The 19,045-nt window shown below is 44.3% G+C and overlaps 1 protein-coding gene across 3 annotated transcripts in view; it reads right to left on the bottom strand.

Moving 5' to 3' along the window:
- c1ql4b (complement component 1, q subcomponent-like 4b) overlaps positions 1 to 14,826 on the bottom strand; it is a 49,255-nt gene extending 34,429 nt beyond the window's left edge. For 2 of the 3 annotated variants that reach the window (XM_046853056.1, XM_046852973.1), the window contains exons 1-2: positions 14,377 to 14,826; positions 12,483 to 13,165 (exon numbers count right to left, since the gene is read on the bottom strand). In XM_046853056.1, coding sequence (XP_046709012.1) covers positions 12,483 to 13,043 — 561 coding nt within the window. In that variant the 5' untranslated portion in view covers positions 13,044 to 13,165; positions 14,377 to 14,826. Of the gene's footprint in view, positions 1 to 11,437; positions 13,166 to 14,376 lie in introns of those variants that run through there. The other variant, XM_046852891.1, reaches the window with a different exon arrangement.
- Between the last annotated feature and the right edge of the window lie 4,219 nt (positions 14,827 to 19,045).

The raw sequence follows: 19,045 nt of genomic DNA, 5'->3' as shown, positions 1-19,045 counted from the left end.
TGTGTGTGTGTGTGTGTGTGTGTGTGTGTGTGTGTGTGTGTGTGCGAGTGTAGAGGATTGTGTGTGTGTGTGTGTGTGTGTGTGTGCAGGTGGTGTCGGGCGAGTGTAGAGGTGTGTGTGTGTGGCGAGTGTAGAGGTGTGTGTGTGTGTGCGAGGCGAGTGTAGAGGTGTGTGTGTGTGTGGGGCAAGTGTAGTGGAGTGTGTGTGTGTGTGTGTGTGTGTGTGTGTGTGTGTGTGTGTGTGTGTGCAGGTGGTGTGTGGGCGAGTGTAGAGGAGTGTGTGTGTGTGCGGGTGGTGTGCGGGCGAGTGTGAGGAGTGTAGAGGAGGTGTGTGTGTGTGTGTGCGGGTGGTGTGCGGGCGAGTGTAGAGGAGTGTGTGTGTGTGCGGGTGGTGTGTGGGCGAGTGTAGAGGAGTGTGTGTGTGTGTGTGGTGGTGTGGGCGAGTGTAGAGGAGTGTAGAGGAGTGTGTGTGTGCGGGTGGTGTCTGGGCGAGTGTAGAGGTGTGTGTGTGTGTGTGGTGGTGTGTGGGCGAGTGTAGAGGAGTGTGTGTGTGTGTGTGGGTGGTGTCTGGGCGAGTGTAGAGGAGTGTGTGTGTGTGTGTGTGTGTGTGTGTGTGAGTGTGTGTGTGTGTGTGTGTGTGTGTGTGTGTGTGTGTGTGTGTGCAGGTGTGTGTGTGGTGTGTGTGTGTGTAGAGGTGTGTGTGTGTGTGTGTGTGCAGGTGGTGTGCGGCGAGTGTAGAGGAGTGTGTGTGTGTGTGTGTGTGTGTGTGTGTGTGTGTGTGTGGGTGGTGTGTGGGCGAGTGTAGAGGAGTGTGTGTGTGTGTGTGCGGGTGGTGTCGGGCGAGTGTAGGAGTGTGTGTGTGTGTGTGTGCGGGTGGTGTCTTGGGCGAGTGTAGAGGAGTGTGTGTGTGTGTGTGTGCGTGTGTGTGTGTGTGTGTGTGTGTGTGTGTGTGTGTGCGGGTGGTGTGCAGGCGAGTGTAGAGTGTGTGTGTGTGAGTGTGTGTGTGTGTGCGGGTGGTGTGCGGGCGAGTGTAGAGGAGTGTAGAGTGTGTGTGTGTGCGGGTGGTGTGCGGCGAGTGTAGAGGAGTGTGTGTGTGTGTGTGGTGGTGTGCGGGCGAGTGTAGAGGAGTGTGTGTGTGTGCGGGTGGTGTGGGCGAGTGTAGAGGAGTGTAGAGGAGTGTGTGTGTGTGCGGGTGGTGTCTGGGCGAGTGTAGAGGAGTGTGTGTGTGTGTGTGTGTGTGCGGGCGAGTGTAGAGGAGTGTGTGTGTGTGTGCGTGTGTGTGTGTGAGTGTGTGTGTGTGTGTGTGTGTGTGTGTGTGGGCGAGTGTAGAGGAGTGTGTGTGTGTGTGTGTGTGTGTGTGTGTGTGTGTGTGTGCGGGTGGTGTCGGGCGAGTGTAGAGTGTGTGTGTGTGTGTGTGTGTGCGGGTGGTGTCGGGCGAGTGTAGAGGAGTGTGTGTGTGTGTGTGTGTGTGTGTGTGTGTGTGTGTGTGTGTGTGTGTGCGAGTGTAGAGGTGTGTGTGTGTGTGTGTGTGCGGGTGGTGTGAGGCGAGTGTAGAGGAGTGTGTGTGTGTGTGTGTGCGGGTGGTGTGTGTGTGTGTGCGTGTGTGTGTGTGGGCGAGTGTAGAGGAGTGTGTGTGTGTGTGTGTGTGTGTGCGGGCGAGTGTAGAGGAGTGTGTGTGTGTGTGTGTGTGTGTGTGTGTGTGTGTGTGTGTGTGTGGGTGGGTGGGTGGTGTGCGGGACAAGGAAAAAAGCAGGCTAAGAAGGATTTAAAAGTAGACGAAGGTGAATCAGACAGTGAAGATGGCATGTCTGATTACTGTTCAACCAGGAGTCTGAGGAGGAACCGTTAAATGTTTTTTATAGTGCTGAAGCCATTAAAGAGTTTTTAACCACAAAGTGGCAAAAAAAATATGAGTTTTTCCCAGTTCATGATGTGAAGCATTTTAGAAGAGAAGGTGTTTTTATTGACCAGGAAATTTTCAGACTAAAAAAACTGATAACGAAGGTCAATAGAGAAAACTCAGAGGAAGACTGATAAAGTGCGTGGTGTTTTTTATTTTGAGTTTATTTTTGAGCCTCTGGTGTATGCACTAACATCAGAGGAGCGTGTTCAGCTGATGGACTATCAACACACTGAGGCTGGTCCTGCAGAGGATGAACCCTTTCCCCAGCTGAACATCGCTCCTGACCTCAACAGGTGTGAGCGCCACCTCCTGGAGTGCCAGGGTGAAGGGGTGTGAGTGCCCCCTCATGGAGTGCCAGGGTGAAGGGGAGATGGTCTTTGGGTCAGTGTCTGGGAAGCTGCTCTACAGAGTGTGTGTTAAGGTTCTGAATAAGAAGAAGCTGAGTGGGAGGGTGGACCCCCATGGAGAAGTGTTCAGGGTTTTAATGCTGATTATTAAACCAGAGTGGAGACACTGTACAAACCACCGTTACCAAAAAGAGCTGTGACCTCCAGTGGAGGATTTTACCTGGTATTATCTCTGTGAACTCTTTTATTTCTGTTTTAAACCCTGATGTTACACCTGACTGTCCTTTTTGTTCACAGAGAGAAACAGTTTTTCATGCTTTTATTCACTGCTCCAGGTTGCAGTCACTCTTTGTGTTTTTACGGAGCATTTTAAGGTCTTTTTATGTTGATTTTACTGTTCAGTGTTTTATTTTTGGTTTTAAATACATTAGGAAACACAGGTTCAGGTGTCACCTGGTTAATTTTCTCCTCGGTCAGGTGAACATGGAGATAAACCTGAGCCGGGAAAATCAGATCACACAGAACACTGACTGTGAGAACACAAGAATGTTAAAAACGCTGATCAAATCAAGAGTTTTAATTATCACCCTAAATATTTATATGTGACTTGTGAATAATAAAGTAAAAGTAAAAAAGGTCTGTGTCTCTCTCTCTCTCTCTCTCTCTCTCTCTCTCTCTCTCTCTCTGGGTCTCATTTATTTTGTCCTCCACTTTCTGCTCATTTGTCTTTCTTACTCTCATCTGATGAAATTTTTTGATCATGGCCTCGTTGTATCTCTTACTCGACCTCCGTGTCTGCTTTACTCTGATTAGGCATTCATCTTCCTCTCCTCTGCTACTCCCTCCATCATCCCTCTCCTCTATCTCTCTCTTTTCTCTCTGTCCCTCTTAGTCTATTACTCTCCACACAACACTGCCTATAAATCTCTCTCTCTCTCTCTCTCTCTCTCACACACACACACACACACACACACACACACATCTCAATCATATTTTAGGGTTTGTTTACATGATTTATGTAAAACAAACACACACAAATACATGCAAAACACCTCACACACACACACACACACACACACACACACACACACACACACAGAAATACTCTTACTCACACATGCATATACAGACAGACACACACACACACACACACACACACACACACACACACACACAAAAATACTCTTACTCACACATGCATATACAGACACACACACACACACACACACACACACAAAAATACTCTTACTCTCACATGCATATACAGACACACACACACACACACACACACACACACACACACACACCAAATACAAACACACATATCAAGTCAAGTAGGCTTTATTGTCATTTCAATATTCACATACCCACACACACACACCAAATACAAACACACATATCAAGTCAAGTAGGCTTTATTGTCATTTCAATATTCACATACCCACACACCCCAAACACACATACAAATACAAGTGCACACACTCTAACCCCCACACACATACACCCCAAACACACACCCCAACACACACACACACACACACTCTACCAACAGACACACACTCACACCCACATACACTTGCTAACACATAAAAAGAGTTATGCGCATGCACAGAAAGAGAGAGGGAGACTTTACTATACCTTTACCGTTACACTGCTGCTTTTCATTTCACCTCAAGTATTTATGTGTTTGAAATGAAACACACACACACGCACACGCACACACACACACATCAGCATCGAAACTGACTAAGGTGATGAAGCAGATCATTCACCATGACCAGACATACTGTGTGCCTGGCAGGTCGATATTTGACAACATGTACTTAATTCATTACATTTTGGATGTCTCCAGGCTATTGGGCTTAAAGACTGGTCTGATTTTCCTGGACCAGGAAAAGGATTTTGACCAGGTTGAGCACGAATATTTGTGGAAGGTGCTGGAAAGCTTTGGGTAAAAACCTGGTTTTATAGCCATGATCCGGGTGTTGTACAGTGAAATTGCGAGTGTACTGAAGGTCAACGGTGGTTTTTGTGCTCCTTTTAGCGTGTACAGTGGGATCAGGCAGGGCAGTTCCCTCTCAGGTATGTTGAACTCTCTGGCGATTGAACCTCTTTTAAACAAGTTAAGGACTCATCTCTCTGGTTTAAATATTCCACATGTTAATGCCTCCATATGCTTGTCAGCTTACGCAGATGACTTGGTAGTCATGATAAACACACAGGATGATGCGAAGTTTTTACCTGCCATTTTAAAAGACTTTCAGATTTTATCTTCTGCCAAAGTCAACTGTGGTAAAAGTGAAGCCATTTTAGTTGGTGAGTGGGGAGGTGGGCAACCTTCACTGCCAGGAGGCTTAGCATGGAAAAGAGGTGCTTTTAAATACTTGGGGTCTACCTGGAGAGTTTTTACATAAAAACTGGGTGGAAACAGTTACTCCCAAAGATGTCCTACAGGGGGCGAAAGCTAGTCATCAACAACCTTGCCGCGTTGTCCCTCTGGCACAAGCTAGCCTGCATTGATCCTCCACCAAACCTGCTGGTGAACATTCAGGCCCTGCTGGTGGATTTCTTCTGGGAAAAGCTACACTCGGTTTCGAAAGAGGAAGGAGGGCACGGGCTGGTCCAGCTGTCCAGCAAAGCTGCAGCATTCTGCCTCCAGTTCATCCAGAGACTCCTCACTAAACTCAGAGACTTAGTATGGAGAGCAACAGCCAGTAGATTATTACGCACAGTTGAAGGACTGGGGCTGGACAAAGCCTTCTTTTTAATAGACACAAAAATGCTGGACATCTCTGGATTTCCAATGTTTTACCGTGGACTTTTAAAAAAACAGAAGTCTCGGACTGTGCTGTCCTGCACAGTCCGAGACTCTAATCTCCTCAAGCATCGTGACGCTCCGAGAGCCTGTGAACATCACAGGGTCAGACTTGTCGAGGGCAGAGGACCTGGCAGCGTGTATGAGACTGTGGTCACTGCGTGTTGTCAATCAGCTCCTACACTTCTGGAGATCTGCACTAACATCAGAGGAGCGTGTTTAGATGATTGACTATCAACCCACCTGGGCTGGTCCTGCAGAGGATGAACCCTTTCCCCAGCTGAGCATCGCTCCTGACCTCGACGGGTGTGAGCGCCCCCTCCTGGAGTGCAGGGGTAAAGGGGAGATCGACTTTGGGTCAGTGTCTGGGAAGCTGCTCTACAGAGTGTGTGTTAAGGTTCTGAATAAGAAAAGGCTGAGTGGGAGGGTGGACCCCCATGGAGAAGTGTTCAGGGTTTTAATGCTGATATTAACCCAGCGTGGAGACACTGTACAAACCACCGTAACCAAAAAGAGCTGCGAGCTCCAGTGGAGGATTTTACCTGGTATTATCTCTGTGAACTCTTTTATTTCTGTTTTAAACCCTGATGTTACACCTGACTGTCCTTTTTGTTCACAGAGAGAAACAGTTTTTTATGCTTTTATTCACTGCTCCAGGTTGCAGTCACTCTTTGTGTTTTTACGGAGCATTTTAAGGTCTTTTTATGTTGATTTTACTGTTTTATTTTTGGTTTTAAATACGTCAGGAAACACAGGTTCAGGTGCAGTGTTTAAATGTGTGTGCTGTTGGAGAATGATTTGTGCTCTGTGCAGAAGGAGAACTAAACTTCACACCAGAGCAAAACTCATAACTGTTTTAATCAATTATGAAACCATCTTAACACATATTTATTTATTTATTTATTTATTATTTCATTTATTAAGTTACCCTGAATTATGATATGTGGCTTGTGTAATCAAAGTTTTGTAAAAAGTCAAAAAAAGGTTTTTTTTGTATGAGGTGTAAATCGTCTGAGGTTCTGCAGTAAAGTGGTTTATTTTGTATGAGTTTTGAGGATCACCGGAACACAGATGCTAAACTGATCAGAGTAAAAGTGTTTTTAGTATGAAGAGTTTACAGTGAAAAGGAAATCAAAATCTAAAACTCCCATGTTTTTTTTTTTATTTGCTGGACTACCAGTGTGAAGATCTTCACTTCGGCATGTAACATCTAAACTTCTACTAATGAAAATGTCTTGGAAAAGTATTGAACACTAAAGAAAAAAAATCAAAGTTTAGGTCTAAATGCAGAAAAAAAATTATTAACGATGTTATAGTTGTTTGGAAAGATTTCAAACAATAGCACCAACCATGTAAAAGGTGAAGGAGCTTCCTAATGTTCTCTACAACAACCGTATTAATCACCAGCCAGATCAAAAACTCAACAGCGACCTAAAGCTTCTCACTGAGTCCACCTGCTTCCATAACATGTAAAAGAAAAAAGTTCCTGGAACTAGAACTGATTGTCTCTGGGCAGGTGAAAACCATAGGAACTCACACCACCTTCTCAGAATAATGATAAGGAAGGAGAGAGAAAAGCCAGCAGTTATAAGAAAAGATTTGCAGGACAACCTGAAAGCATCATGAACAACAATTACACTGAGAACTATAAAGAAAGACCAAGATGGCGGCACGTGCACAACTGGCCCAGCGTCTCTCCAGATTTTGCGATTTAGTAGCAGTTTCTCTACCAACTACAAGCTTATTCAATCAGAACAGGCTTGCACACATCTCATACAGCCGACAAGCATTATTAGACATCGGCCACAACTACAGAGAGGGGCTTTCAATGAACTTTGAACTCCCTCGGGAAATCGCCCGAACACCGCGGACCGCTGATCCAGCTTGGCCGACAGCGAGACCACAGCGCCGGGGCCGAGACCGTAAACAAAGGAGGTGTACATTCTCCTCCCCCACTTGGGTCAGTCTGATCACCTCTCTTTGTTCATGCTACCCAAATACACACCACTGATCAAACAGGTGAAACCAGCTGTGAGGACAGTCAAGTTATGGCCAGATGGGGCCATTTCTTCTCTACAGCAACAGTTTCAGGATACTGACTGGACACTTGACATGTTTGCCTACCAGGCCACAGTGGACTCTCACATGAACATGGACATTTACACATCATCTGTTTTGGACCATATCAACACGGGCATTGACAATGTCACTACTGTCAAACACATGAAATGCTTTCCTAATCAGAAGCCATGGATGAAGTCCGTCTCCTGTTAAAAGCAAGAGATGCTGCCTTTAAATCTGGCAGTGCAGAGGACTACAGGGCCAACCTGAAAAGGGGCATCAGAAAAGCAAAACTCACATTCAAACTTCACATAGAAGAGCACTTCCACAACTCTGACCTCAGATGCATATGAAAAAGGATCCAGTCCATCACAGACTACAAACGTAAGCTCAACCAACCAGCAGTGCCTTCCAACCGGACGAACTCAATAGTTTTTTTGCTCATTTCGATCAAAGCACAAAACATTTAACCTCAAGCACAAACTCTTCTACTGCTTACAGCCCACTTTCACTCTCAACAGCGGACGTCTATTCAGTGTTTAGCAGAGTGGATGCACGAAAGGCAGCTGGCCCGGATGGCATACCAGGACGTGTTCTCAGAGCATGCGCTGGACAACTGGCACAGGTCTTCACTGACATTTTCAACCTGTCACTTGCCCAAGCCACGGCTCCTACATGCCTAAAGACCACAACCATCATACCTGTGCCGAAGCACTCAGCTGCCGAATGCCTAAATGACTTTCGCCCAGTTGCACTCACCCCTATCGCTATGAAGTGCTTTGAGAAGCTGGTCCTGAATCATCTCACTGTGGGCCTACCACCTACACTGGACCCACACCAGTTTGCCTATCGCACGAACAGGTCAACAGAGGATGCAGTTTCCACAGCTCTTCATTCAGCCCTCACCCACCTGGATAAAAGCAACACCTACATCAGAATGCTGTTCATTGACTTTAGCTCTGTGTTCAATACAGTCCTTCCCACTGTACTGATCACTAAGCTCAGTGACCTGGGTATCTGTACATCCACTTGCAGATGGATTCTGGACTTTCTCACCAACAGACCTCGATCTGTTAGGTTGGGGCACCAGGTATCCTCAACCCTTATTCTGAACACTGGCATCACACAGGGCTGTGTTCTAAGCCCAGTACTCTATTCCCTATTTACCCACGATTGTGCTCCTCTGTATAACTCCAACATCTTCAAGTATGCAGATGACACCACTGTGGTTGGCCAGATCAACAACAATGACGAATCGGCCTACAGGGAAGAGATCCGAAGTCTGACAGCATGGATTTTAACGAGTTTTTACCACTGCATCATCGAGAGCATCCTGACCAACTCCATCACTGTATGGTACGGAGGGTCTACTGTGAGTGAACGAAAAGCCCTGCAAAGGCTGGTCAAAACCGCCCAACGCATCACTGGCACTCAACTACCTGCCATTGAACATCTTCACCACAGCAGATGTCTGCGCAGAGCTCACAACATTATCAAGGACTCTTCACATCCCAGTCACAAACTGTTTAACCTCCTTCCATCACGAAGGAGATACAGGAACTTGCGCACCAGAACCAGCAGGTTCAGGGACAGCTTTTTTCCATCCACCATCACACTACTGAACTCTACACTACAGCGCCAATCACTACAAAACATCCACCATCACACTACTGAACTCTACACTACACCGCTAATTACTAAAAACCAAACCAAAACACAAAACACTGTATATAACCTAGACTTGTTTATTCAGCTTGCACATTTCCTCTTCAATGCCATAGCGTTAGAACCATTTCTGTACTTCTTAATGATGTCCACACGTCTCTGCACTGTTATAGCCTTTATATTTATTCACTGTACACATGCTTACATATAAATCACATGCTGTAAATATGCTACATATTTATCTGCACTTTTTGCACCATTGCTACTTTTTGCACTTCTGGTTGATGCCAAACTGCATTTCGTTGCTGTGTACCTGTACTATGCAATGACAATAAAGTTCTATCTATCTATCTATCTATCTATCTATCTATCTATCTATCTATCTATCTATCTATCTATCTATCTATCTATCTATCTATCTATCTATCTATCTATCTATCTAAAATCGAAATCCTTCACACTTATTCACGCTGCACGGTTGCATATCTTTTGCTATAAACATCCCCAATGCTTTAGTTCTGGCTATTGCCCTGTCCGACTTCTCACTGAGAGGCTGCTTAAATGCTGTGGACAGTAGAAGTTGTTTCCTAACCGGCTCTCTCCTGTTTGTGCTGTTTGTATCGACACATTGGCGTGATGTCTTCTCAAATGAACTGTCACATTAGAAGTGTTGTCATTAGCATATTGAATGCATTTTGCACAATGCTTGCACACAGTCGCAGTTCTATCTACTGTTTTATTTCCGTTTTCATCGTAAGTAACATTAAAAATGTTTCCACACACCGGTTTTGAACGACGCGGGTGCACCTGCCAACTCCGTGCAGCCTTCATTATCTCCTCCACTTACCATTTCTGTAGCACTCCTTACTCAACTTTCACTGTCTATATGTATGTTCGCGCGAAACTGAGCACTCGGCTACATTGCGCATGCGTCGAACCGTGCGACGCACACACGAACCCAACCGAGACAAGCGAACCGAACGGTTCGGGTGTTTTTCCATGTACCGTGCCAACCCTACTATCTATCTATCTATCTATCTATCTATCTATCTATCTATCTATCTATCTATCTATCTATCTATCAATTAATCAATCAATCAGACGTGGACCATAACCATCTCCATTCCTCATCTCTCTCTGGTCAGTGAGAACAGAAACAGAACTCTAAAAAGTGAAGTGTTGTGTGTAGAAGCAGCAGGTCAACATCGAGAATGGTGATGGGAGCATCATGATATAGAGATGATATATCAGAGGACAAAAAATCATCTCATTCACTAAGAAACTTTCTCAGTCCTGACATTATTTATGAATTATTTTGGAATTCAGAGTCCATTAGAGAAATCCTCGTAAACTTGAGGAACTGAAGACAATTTGCTGAGAGAAATAAAACAACTGTGAAGTACAAGTTCTTCTCACCACACATGTCTCAGGGCAGCCATGTGATCATGTATGGGGTGTGAAAGCTTTTTATATTAAATAACAAACAGAAAAACAAGTCTTTTAAATTTCTCTAACAGACAATTAGAATTGTTATTATTATTATTATTATTATTATTATTATTATTATTATTATTATTTATTTATTTATTTATTTTTATTATTATTATTATTTTTTTCCCTCTGTTCTGTGGCTTTAAATCAAATCCAAATCTATACTGTGTGTGTGTGTGTGTGTGTGTGTGTGTGTGTGTGTGTGTGTGTGTGAATACACTGTATCCTCAGATGAAGAGAAAACTGTGTGTCTCCCTTTGGGCTGATGGTTTGGGGCAGAACTTATGAGTGGAAAACTCAGGTCCTAGTGTTTATGTAGTTAAAATAAAATTAAATCTGGATATATAAATATATCTACAAATTTAACTCAGATCCTAATATTGTGTTGGTTCTGCTTGTGCCTCTACTGCAGCTGTAGACATCAGAAGACCCCTAAAGGTGTGTGTGGTATCTGATAATAAGACATTAGAAGCAGATCCTTTAAGTCTTGTAAGATGTAAAGTGAAGCCTTTATGGATAAGCATTCAGCACATCCCACATCCCACTCCAAAGCATGAATCATCAGACCAGACCACCTTCTATTGGTGTACAGGGTCATCATGGGCTCTTTGAGTGTTCTGCAGCTATGCAGCTCCATACACAGAACTCTGTAGGGCTCTGACTTCTTTCTAACACAACCAGCAGTATGTGCTACAGGAGATCTTCTGTGGAATTGGACCAAACATGCACTGACTCCTCACAAGCATCAGTGAGCTTAAAAATCCAAAGTACTGATTTATTATTACTATAACGTTCCTGTTATCAGGTCCCCTGGTGGTCTAGTGATTAGGATGCGGCGCTCTCACCGCTGCGGCCAGGGTTCCATCCCCGGTCAGGGATCCAACCCCAGCCACTCTTAGTGCCGGTCCCAAGCCCGGATAAATGGGGAGGGTTGCGTTAGGAAGGGCATCCAGCGTAAAAATGTGCCAAATCAAACATGCGGAGGATCTGCTGTGGCGCCCCCTAATGGGAAAAGCCGAAAGAAAATTTTATAATGTTCCTGTTATCATTTTTATCACAAGATTCTTTACTTAATCACCTCAGTTTATGTGTAAAGACTCGAATGTGACTCTCAGCACACTGATCTATTAATAGAATGACAAAACCTTCTTTTTAACCACTTTAATAAAATCCCACAAATAATGTAGTGAAGTTAACTGTGGAAGGATGTTCTGAAGAATATTCCATATCTGGACGCATAAATCAACATCATTCAAACACAATTTCAAATCTTGCATTAGCGTTTGAATTTTAACTTTCGTGAAAGTCTATTTGCAACTGTGTCTTACGAGTTATTAACATGTCATATTTAAATAGCAGCATTACCACGTTTGCTTTTTCACTTCTCTGTGTCGCGGATGGAACCTGCTAAAACTCAAATAGAATCGCAATTCCTTTGGCATTAGAATTTCCGATGCCTTGCACTGAAAGCCGTGAATCAGGTGTCAGGGGTGGGACTGCATTATTGGGTGTGTGTGTATTGGGAAGTGACATCACTCACAGTCGATGGCCAACAAAGGAAATGGCAGTAATGGATGATTATGTGGAATGTTTTGAACAATGGAGGTAGTCTGTGAAATTGTGGAGGACATTATGATGCTCGTGCAGCTGATGACAGTTAATACTGTACAGATTTCCTGTTACTCAGACCCCATTTAGTTTTGGACAGGTTAAATGAGTTTGTGGCCTTAATGGACAGCAGCATCAGTAATGTCTTCACCAATCTAAGTGAAGTGGCTACAAGCTTTTTGCACATCATAAAGTCCTGAAAATTCAAAAGAAAATTTAAATGCAAAAGGAACTCTGAGTAGTGATAAGTGAAAAAGTGAACGTGGTATTTAATATTGCATAACCAATCAAACGCTAGCTGGAAACCAAGGTGGTGCATTTAAGGTTTTTTTTTTCTTGAACATATTTTGTGCTGCTTTCAGGAAGATGAGCTCAGTGTTCACCATGTGTGTGTGTGTGTGTGTGTGTGTGTGTGTGTGTGTGTGTGTGTGTATAAATGTTATGTTGTATATACGGCCTATAAACTGTGTGTATGGAATATAACACATTGCACATTTACAAAAAGGGGGAGGAGTTACAAAATACAATGTAGTGTATATGTCACACACACACACACACACACACACACACACACACACACACACAGATGGCACCTGTCCGTTCTTCTTGAGGTCAGCCCACATGCTGGTCCCATCTCCTCCCCTCATGAGGACGTGGTAGGTGAAGAAGTAGATCCCAGGTAAAGGGCAGGTGAACTTCCCTGTGGTGGGCTCGTAATAATTTCCCACGTTTGTCACCACGTCGTCGAACTTCAGGACCTCGCTGCCCTCGTGCTGTTTGCGCAGACCAGCATAAAACGCTATTTTGGGACTGTAGAATGACGGGACATATCCTCCTGGGCCCGGACCTGGTGGACCCGGAGGACCTGGTTTACCTGGCTCTCCAGGTGGTCCTCGAGGTCCTGGAGGTCCCGGTAGACCTGGTATGCCACGGAAGCTGGGTTTCCCTCCAGACCTACGCGTGGGGACATCCTGGGGAGGCGGAGACACGGGTGTGAGTTCATTAGAGGGTGTAAGAGAGTTACACACCATCTTACAGCTACCCAGCATCTCATAATGTGTCCCTTCGACTCCTCCTCCAATCCTGCCTCCGACTCCGCCCAGCTTAGTGCTGTGGACCAGTAAAGGGATGGCAACCAGTAACACCAGCACCATGGCCACGCCCACTGCCGCACCAATCACACGCTTCCTGCGGCTGAGACGAGACGCCGCTATAGAGAGGAAGTCCTCCTCTCCTTTAGAGGGCACGGGGCCGGCCAGAATGAAGTGTATGAGAACTAGAGGGAGAGAATACAAAATCAACATGGAGATCTGTGATGATGATGGTGGTGATGATGATGACAATAGTGGTGGTGATAATGGTGATAGTGATGATAGTGATGATGATAATGTGATAATGATGGTGATAGTGGTGATGGTGATGATGATGGTGGTGATGATGAGGGTGGTGATAATGATGGTGATAGTGGTGATGATGATGATGATGGTGATGATGATGATGGTGGTGATGATGAGGGTGGTGATAATGATGGTGATAGTGGTGATGATGATGATGATGGTGATGATGATGATGGTGATGATGAGGGTGGTGATAATGATGATGATAGTGGTGATGATGATGACGATGGTGATGATGATGATGGTGGTGATGATGAGGGTGGTGATAATGATGGTGATAGTGGTGATGATGATGATGGTGATGATGATGATGGTGGTGATGGTGGTGATAATGATGGTGATAGTGGTGATGATGATGATGGTGATGATGATGATGGTGATGCTGATGATGATGATGGTGATGATAATGATGATGATGATAATGACTGACATTCACTGGAAGAGAAAATCTAAGTATATATAGATAAACATATTTGTTCACATCCACAGTGAAATGAATGCTTTTCCTGACAGTCTGATATCAGATGTTCCTGCTCTGAGGAGTAAAAGAGGAACTGTAATGTGGTCATGTCCCTGGTGTCCCTGGAGGCATTATGTTGTGTATTTTGCACATAAGGTGACCCTCTAACCCTTTAGAAACTCATGCATGTGTTTTATATGAATTGAAAGTACATTATATCTCCAGTCACAGGAGATCTCAGGAGTGAGTATCACTTCAGGGAGTAGAACAGGTTCCCTGCAATACCATTTCATTCTGAGGAGCAGTTCTGTTTCATCTCAATTTATATTATAAATAAACTGAATAAAAATCAGAAAGGTGATGAATAATTATTAATTACACAGTAAATAAACCTGAGGGAGGAAACCAGAATCACCCTGTTCATGGAAGCGGGTGCACGTGCAGCCCTCCTTTATTACTTTATAATGATTATAGTTACATAAATGGACCATATGGAGACTGTTAATCAAACGTGTGTAAAGCTTTTCATTAGAAGAGAGAGAGTGTGTGTGTGTGTGTGTGTGTGTGTGTGTGTGTGTGTGTGTGTGTGTGTGTGTGTGTGTGTGTGTGTAATCTGACCTCGGCTCTTACCTGAACGCGGTGAGGAAGTCAAAGTGCAGTTCCGTTACACCGGAGCTCGAGCTCGAATCGCACCGGAGGATGTCCTCACCGCCGCGCGCGCGCCATGGACAAATCAGCTGAGTGTGTTTAATTCTTCTGCTTCAGCCGGAAATTTCTCCATCTTCATCATCCTTATACTCATCTTCATCGCCTTCCTTCTGCCGCTTTTATTCTTTTTATTCTTTAATATTTATCTATATAACAAAAAGTATTCCCCCCCCACCGGGCGCGCGCTGCAGGTCTTACTGTTCATCTCCTGCTGAACTGACACTCACACACACACGCGCGCCCTTACACAAGTACACACACACACACACACACACACACACACACACACCGGTTAGTGAATCTCTGTACTGTGTCAGGATTATAAACTGCAGAAGCAACAGTTTTGTCACTTGTGTGATTTGTGTGTATGCACGCGCGCGCGCACGAACGATGACGCCCCCCCCCCTCCAGCTCGCGCGCTCCCGTTTTCTATTAGCTCTACAGCACAAATCACTGTCTCTCTCTCTCTCTCTCTCTCTCTCTCTCTCTCTCTCTCTGACTCCTATTAATTATTAAAACAGCTAATTAATAAATATTAACTTCATAAAGGTTTAAATTCGACCACCATGCTGCTACTGCTGGGCCCTTCAGCAAGGCCCTTAATCCTCAACTGCTCAGTCACTTTGAATAAGGGCGTCTGCTAAATGGCATTAATGTAAATAAAGCAAAAGAAAACATAAACGCTCTATTAACTTAACTATTACTATTACACACACACACACACACACACACACACACACACACACAGTAATTTACTGCAGCAGAAAGACTTTTAGCAGAAATTTGCGCTGCAATATTTTTTACTGTAAATTATAAAACTATCAAATAATGTCTGAAGAAATTAGAATCATTTCTGTCTTTATCATAAACTCAAAAATAATATACTGTAAAACATCCTTGTGATATACCACACCTGTCCTCCTGTTCCCCCTGTCCTCCTGTTCCTCCCGTTCCCTGTCCTCCTGTTCCCCCTGTCCTCCTGTTTCCCCTGTCCTCCTGTTCCCCCTGTTCCCTGTCCTCCTGTTCCCCCTGTCCTCCTGTTTCCCCTGTCCTCCTGTTCCCCTGTTCCCTGTCCTCCTGTTTCTGTCCTCCTGTTCCCTGTCCTCCTGTTCCTCCTGTTCCCCTGTTCCTGTCCTCCTGTTCCCTGTCCTCCTGTTCCCTGTCCTCCTGTTTCTGTCCTCCTGTTCCCCTGTTCCCTGTCCTCCTGTTCCCTGTCCTCATGTTTCCCTTGTTCTCCTGTTCCCTGTCCTCCTGTTCCCCCTGTTCCCTGTCCTCCTGTTCCCCCTGTTCCCTGTCCTCCTGTTCCCTGTCTTCTTCTGTTCCCCTTGTTCTCTCTGCCCCCTGTTCTCTTATTAATGGTTGTCACTTGTCCTGAACTGCAGTATTATGTGGTGTGTGTAAATGAACTTCACAGCAGCACAACCCTCTCAGTACAGTACAGCAGCGAGGTGTGTGTGAGTGACAGAGTAAAGAAGAAAACTGTGTGTATAAAGCCCTGGATGTAGCAGTAAATCTGTAGGTGTAAAATCTCTTCAGGTGTTTTTTGAGAATTTAATGTGGTGTTTATCTAAATACAGCACAATAGTTAATTACACACCAGGGGACTTCAGTCTGTATCTCACCATCTTCTCTACATACAGATCCCACAAGACATCTCCATCTCTCTCTCTCTCTCTCTCTCTCTCTCTCTCTCTCTCTCTCTCTCTCTCTCTCCCTCACCACTTCTCCAACTATGGTGTTTGTTTTCTCCTCCTTAACCCTGTCTTGCTTCACTGCACACACACACACACACACACACACACACACACACACACACACTCCGTACACACTCCTGTATACAAAAATCCTATACACAGACTACTATATACAAACACACACTCATATACACACACTCCTGTATGCACACACACACACACACACACACACACACACACACACACTCACACTTCTTTGCACACACTCCGGGTATACACACAATCCTACACACACACACACACACACACACACACACACACACACACACACACACACACACACACTCCTATACACACTCTCACACATACACACATACATCCACCCTCCTTTTAAAATTGCTCCAATTATCTATGAAGCCCACATTGTTTTTGGAGCACCACTCGGACATCCAGCAGTTCAGTGACCATAACCCGCTGTAGGCTACATCACCACGTCGCATTGGGATGGGGCCAGAACATGTAACTGCATCGGACATTGCCTTCGCTAATTTACACACATATATAATGTTACTCTTAGTAAGAAGAGTCGAAGGCGTTTATCATCAGGGGAATGCTAACTCCATCTAGGGCATTCAAACTTTCCCCTGCAGAACCTGGACTGCTCTCACACTCACTACTTCTCTCTAGACTCTGGATGCTCCTCTAATCAAAGAGAAAACTAACTAACACTTCTCACAGATAAATTTATCGCTAGCGACAGAGAAAGGCAGAAACGGCATGTAAACAGTTTGTAATAATGAGGTAATATAATATGGGTGGTGCTGAAGACATGGATGTGTGAAGTGAGTACGAGTGTGTTGAATAGTGTTGAGTATGAGTGGGTGTAAATGTCTGCAAGACAGTTTAACTGTTTTTTGTTGTTATTTCAAGTTCATTTTATTTCATGGAAATTTAAACAGAAGGTTAAAAATGAAACGTAATGTTCAGAGAATGTGTATGTGCATGTTTCTTTAAACGATGTGATGTACACGTGATGCCAGTGTTGTGCGCGGGAATAGGGAATTATGGGTCAGAGCGTAGCAAAGACATGGACACGTGAACATGCTGATATAATAACTACCATTTATCTGCATGTGGTTCAAAAGGCGCACACGGTAAATGTTAATATTGTGTCGAATATTATAATGTTGTTCATGTGCTGTTATGTAGAATGTGTTAGGTGTTTTATATATAAGTTGTATATAAGTGTATTGTGTATTGTAATGTCGTGATTGGGACTAATTATGAATGGATTGTGTTTGTGGATGTTTATTGTGATTGTGAGATGTGTATTTGAATGTTATATGTTTATATTTTTTTATAGTTTTCACAGTGTTTGAAGAGAGAGCGAGTGAGAGAGTGTGTGAATAAACTCAAACAACATCAGTACGATGCGTGGGCATTATTAATTGAACCAGTGCAGCTACAGTGGGTTGTACAGATCAGTCACACAGTTCAGTCACACAGTTGAGTGTGTTTGAGTTTCAGTTCAGTTCCGTGTGTTAAGAAGCCTGATGCTTGAGGAAAGAAGCTGTTGCGCAGTCTGAACGTAAAACCTAAATGCATCGGAACTGCTTTCCTGGTGGCAGGAGGTTGAAAAGTGTATGTGAGGGGTGTAGGGTCCTCAGCCTTCTCAGAAAGTAGAGACGCTGCTGGGCTTTCTTGGTAATGGAGCTGGTATTGAGCAACTAAGTGAAGTTCCAAACATTGTTGTAGGAGTCTTTCCTTTGAGGCTCACGTGATTAATATTACCAGAATTACCTTCTTTCACCTTAGAAATATTGCTAAAATTTGAAATATTATGTTGTTACAGGATGCAGAACAACTGGTTGATGCTTTTGTAACATTTACATGTACATTTGTGGCATTTAGCAGACGCCCTTATCCAGAGCGACGTACAAAAGTGCTTTGAGTCTCTAGCAATGAATAAATCTACACTGGTACACAAGATTACAAACTTAATATAAATATAACTCTTGAATTCTACAAACTTGGAAAGTGCTAATTTAGCTGTTTCAGGAAGGTCTTCAATCATCGCTTGAAGATAATCAGGGACTCTGCTATACGGACATCTAGGGGAAGGTCATTCTACCACCTCGGTGCCAGAACAGAGAAGAGCCTTGAAGTGTACTTACCTCTCATTTTGAGAGAAGGTGGTACCAATCGAGCAGTGCTGGAGGATCTCAGATAGCGTAGTGCAGTGCGAGATGTGATGAGGTCACTGAGGTAAGATGGTGCTGGTCCATTTTTGGTCTTGTAGGCAAGCGTCAGTGTTTTAAATCTGATACGTGCAACTACCGGAAGCCAGTGAAGGGAGCGTAGCAGTGGGGTGGTGTGGGAGAACTTGGGCTGATTGAACACAAGTCGTGCAGCTGCGTTTTGGATAATTTGCAGTGGACGAATAGCGTTCAGGGGGAGACCTGCCAGCAGAGAGTTGCAGTAGTCGAGTTTTGAAATGACAAGAGACTGGGCAGCCTGTGTGGACAGAAACGGTTGAATCCTTATGTAATAGAGAAGAAATCGACAAGAACAAGACACATTAGCGGCATGTGGAAAGAAGGACAGATAATTGTCCATAGTTACCCCAAGGTTACGAGCAGTGGCTGAAGGGTAGAGCAGAGAGTCATGAAGTGTTACTTGGAGATCTTGACCTAGAGGTGAATCACCTGGAATGACCAGCAGTTCTGTTTTGCTGGGGTTGAGTTTAATTTGGTGAGCACTCATCCACGAACATATGTCTGTCAAGCATGCCAAGATCCGAGCGGAAGCTGTGGTATCTGATGGGGGGAAAGAAAAGGTGAGTTGAGTGTCATCTGCATAGCAGTGGTAAGAAAACCCATGTGAGGATATGACTTCAC

Source organism: Silurus meridionalis, chromosome 1 (genome assembly GCF_014805685.1).
Source record: "Silurus meridionalis isolate SWU-2019-XX chromosome 1, ASM1480568v1, whole genome shotgun sequence".
In the NCBI taxonomy this organism is placed as follows: Eukaryota; Metazoa; Chordata; class Actinopteri; order Siluriformes; family Siluridae; genus Silurus; species Silurus meridionalis.
Note: the sequence above shows the minus strand (reverse complement) of the source record. Positions and strands in the feature narration are given on the sequence as shown.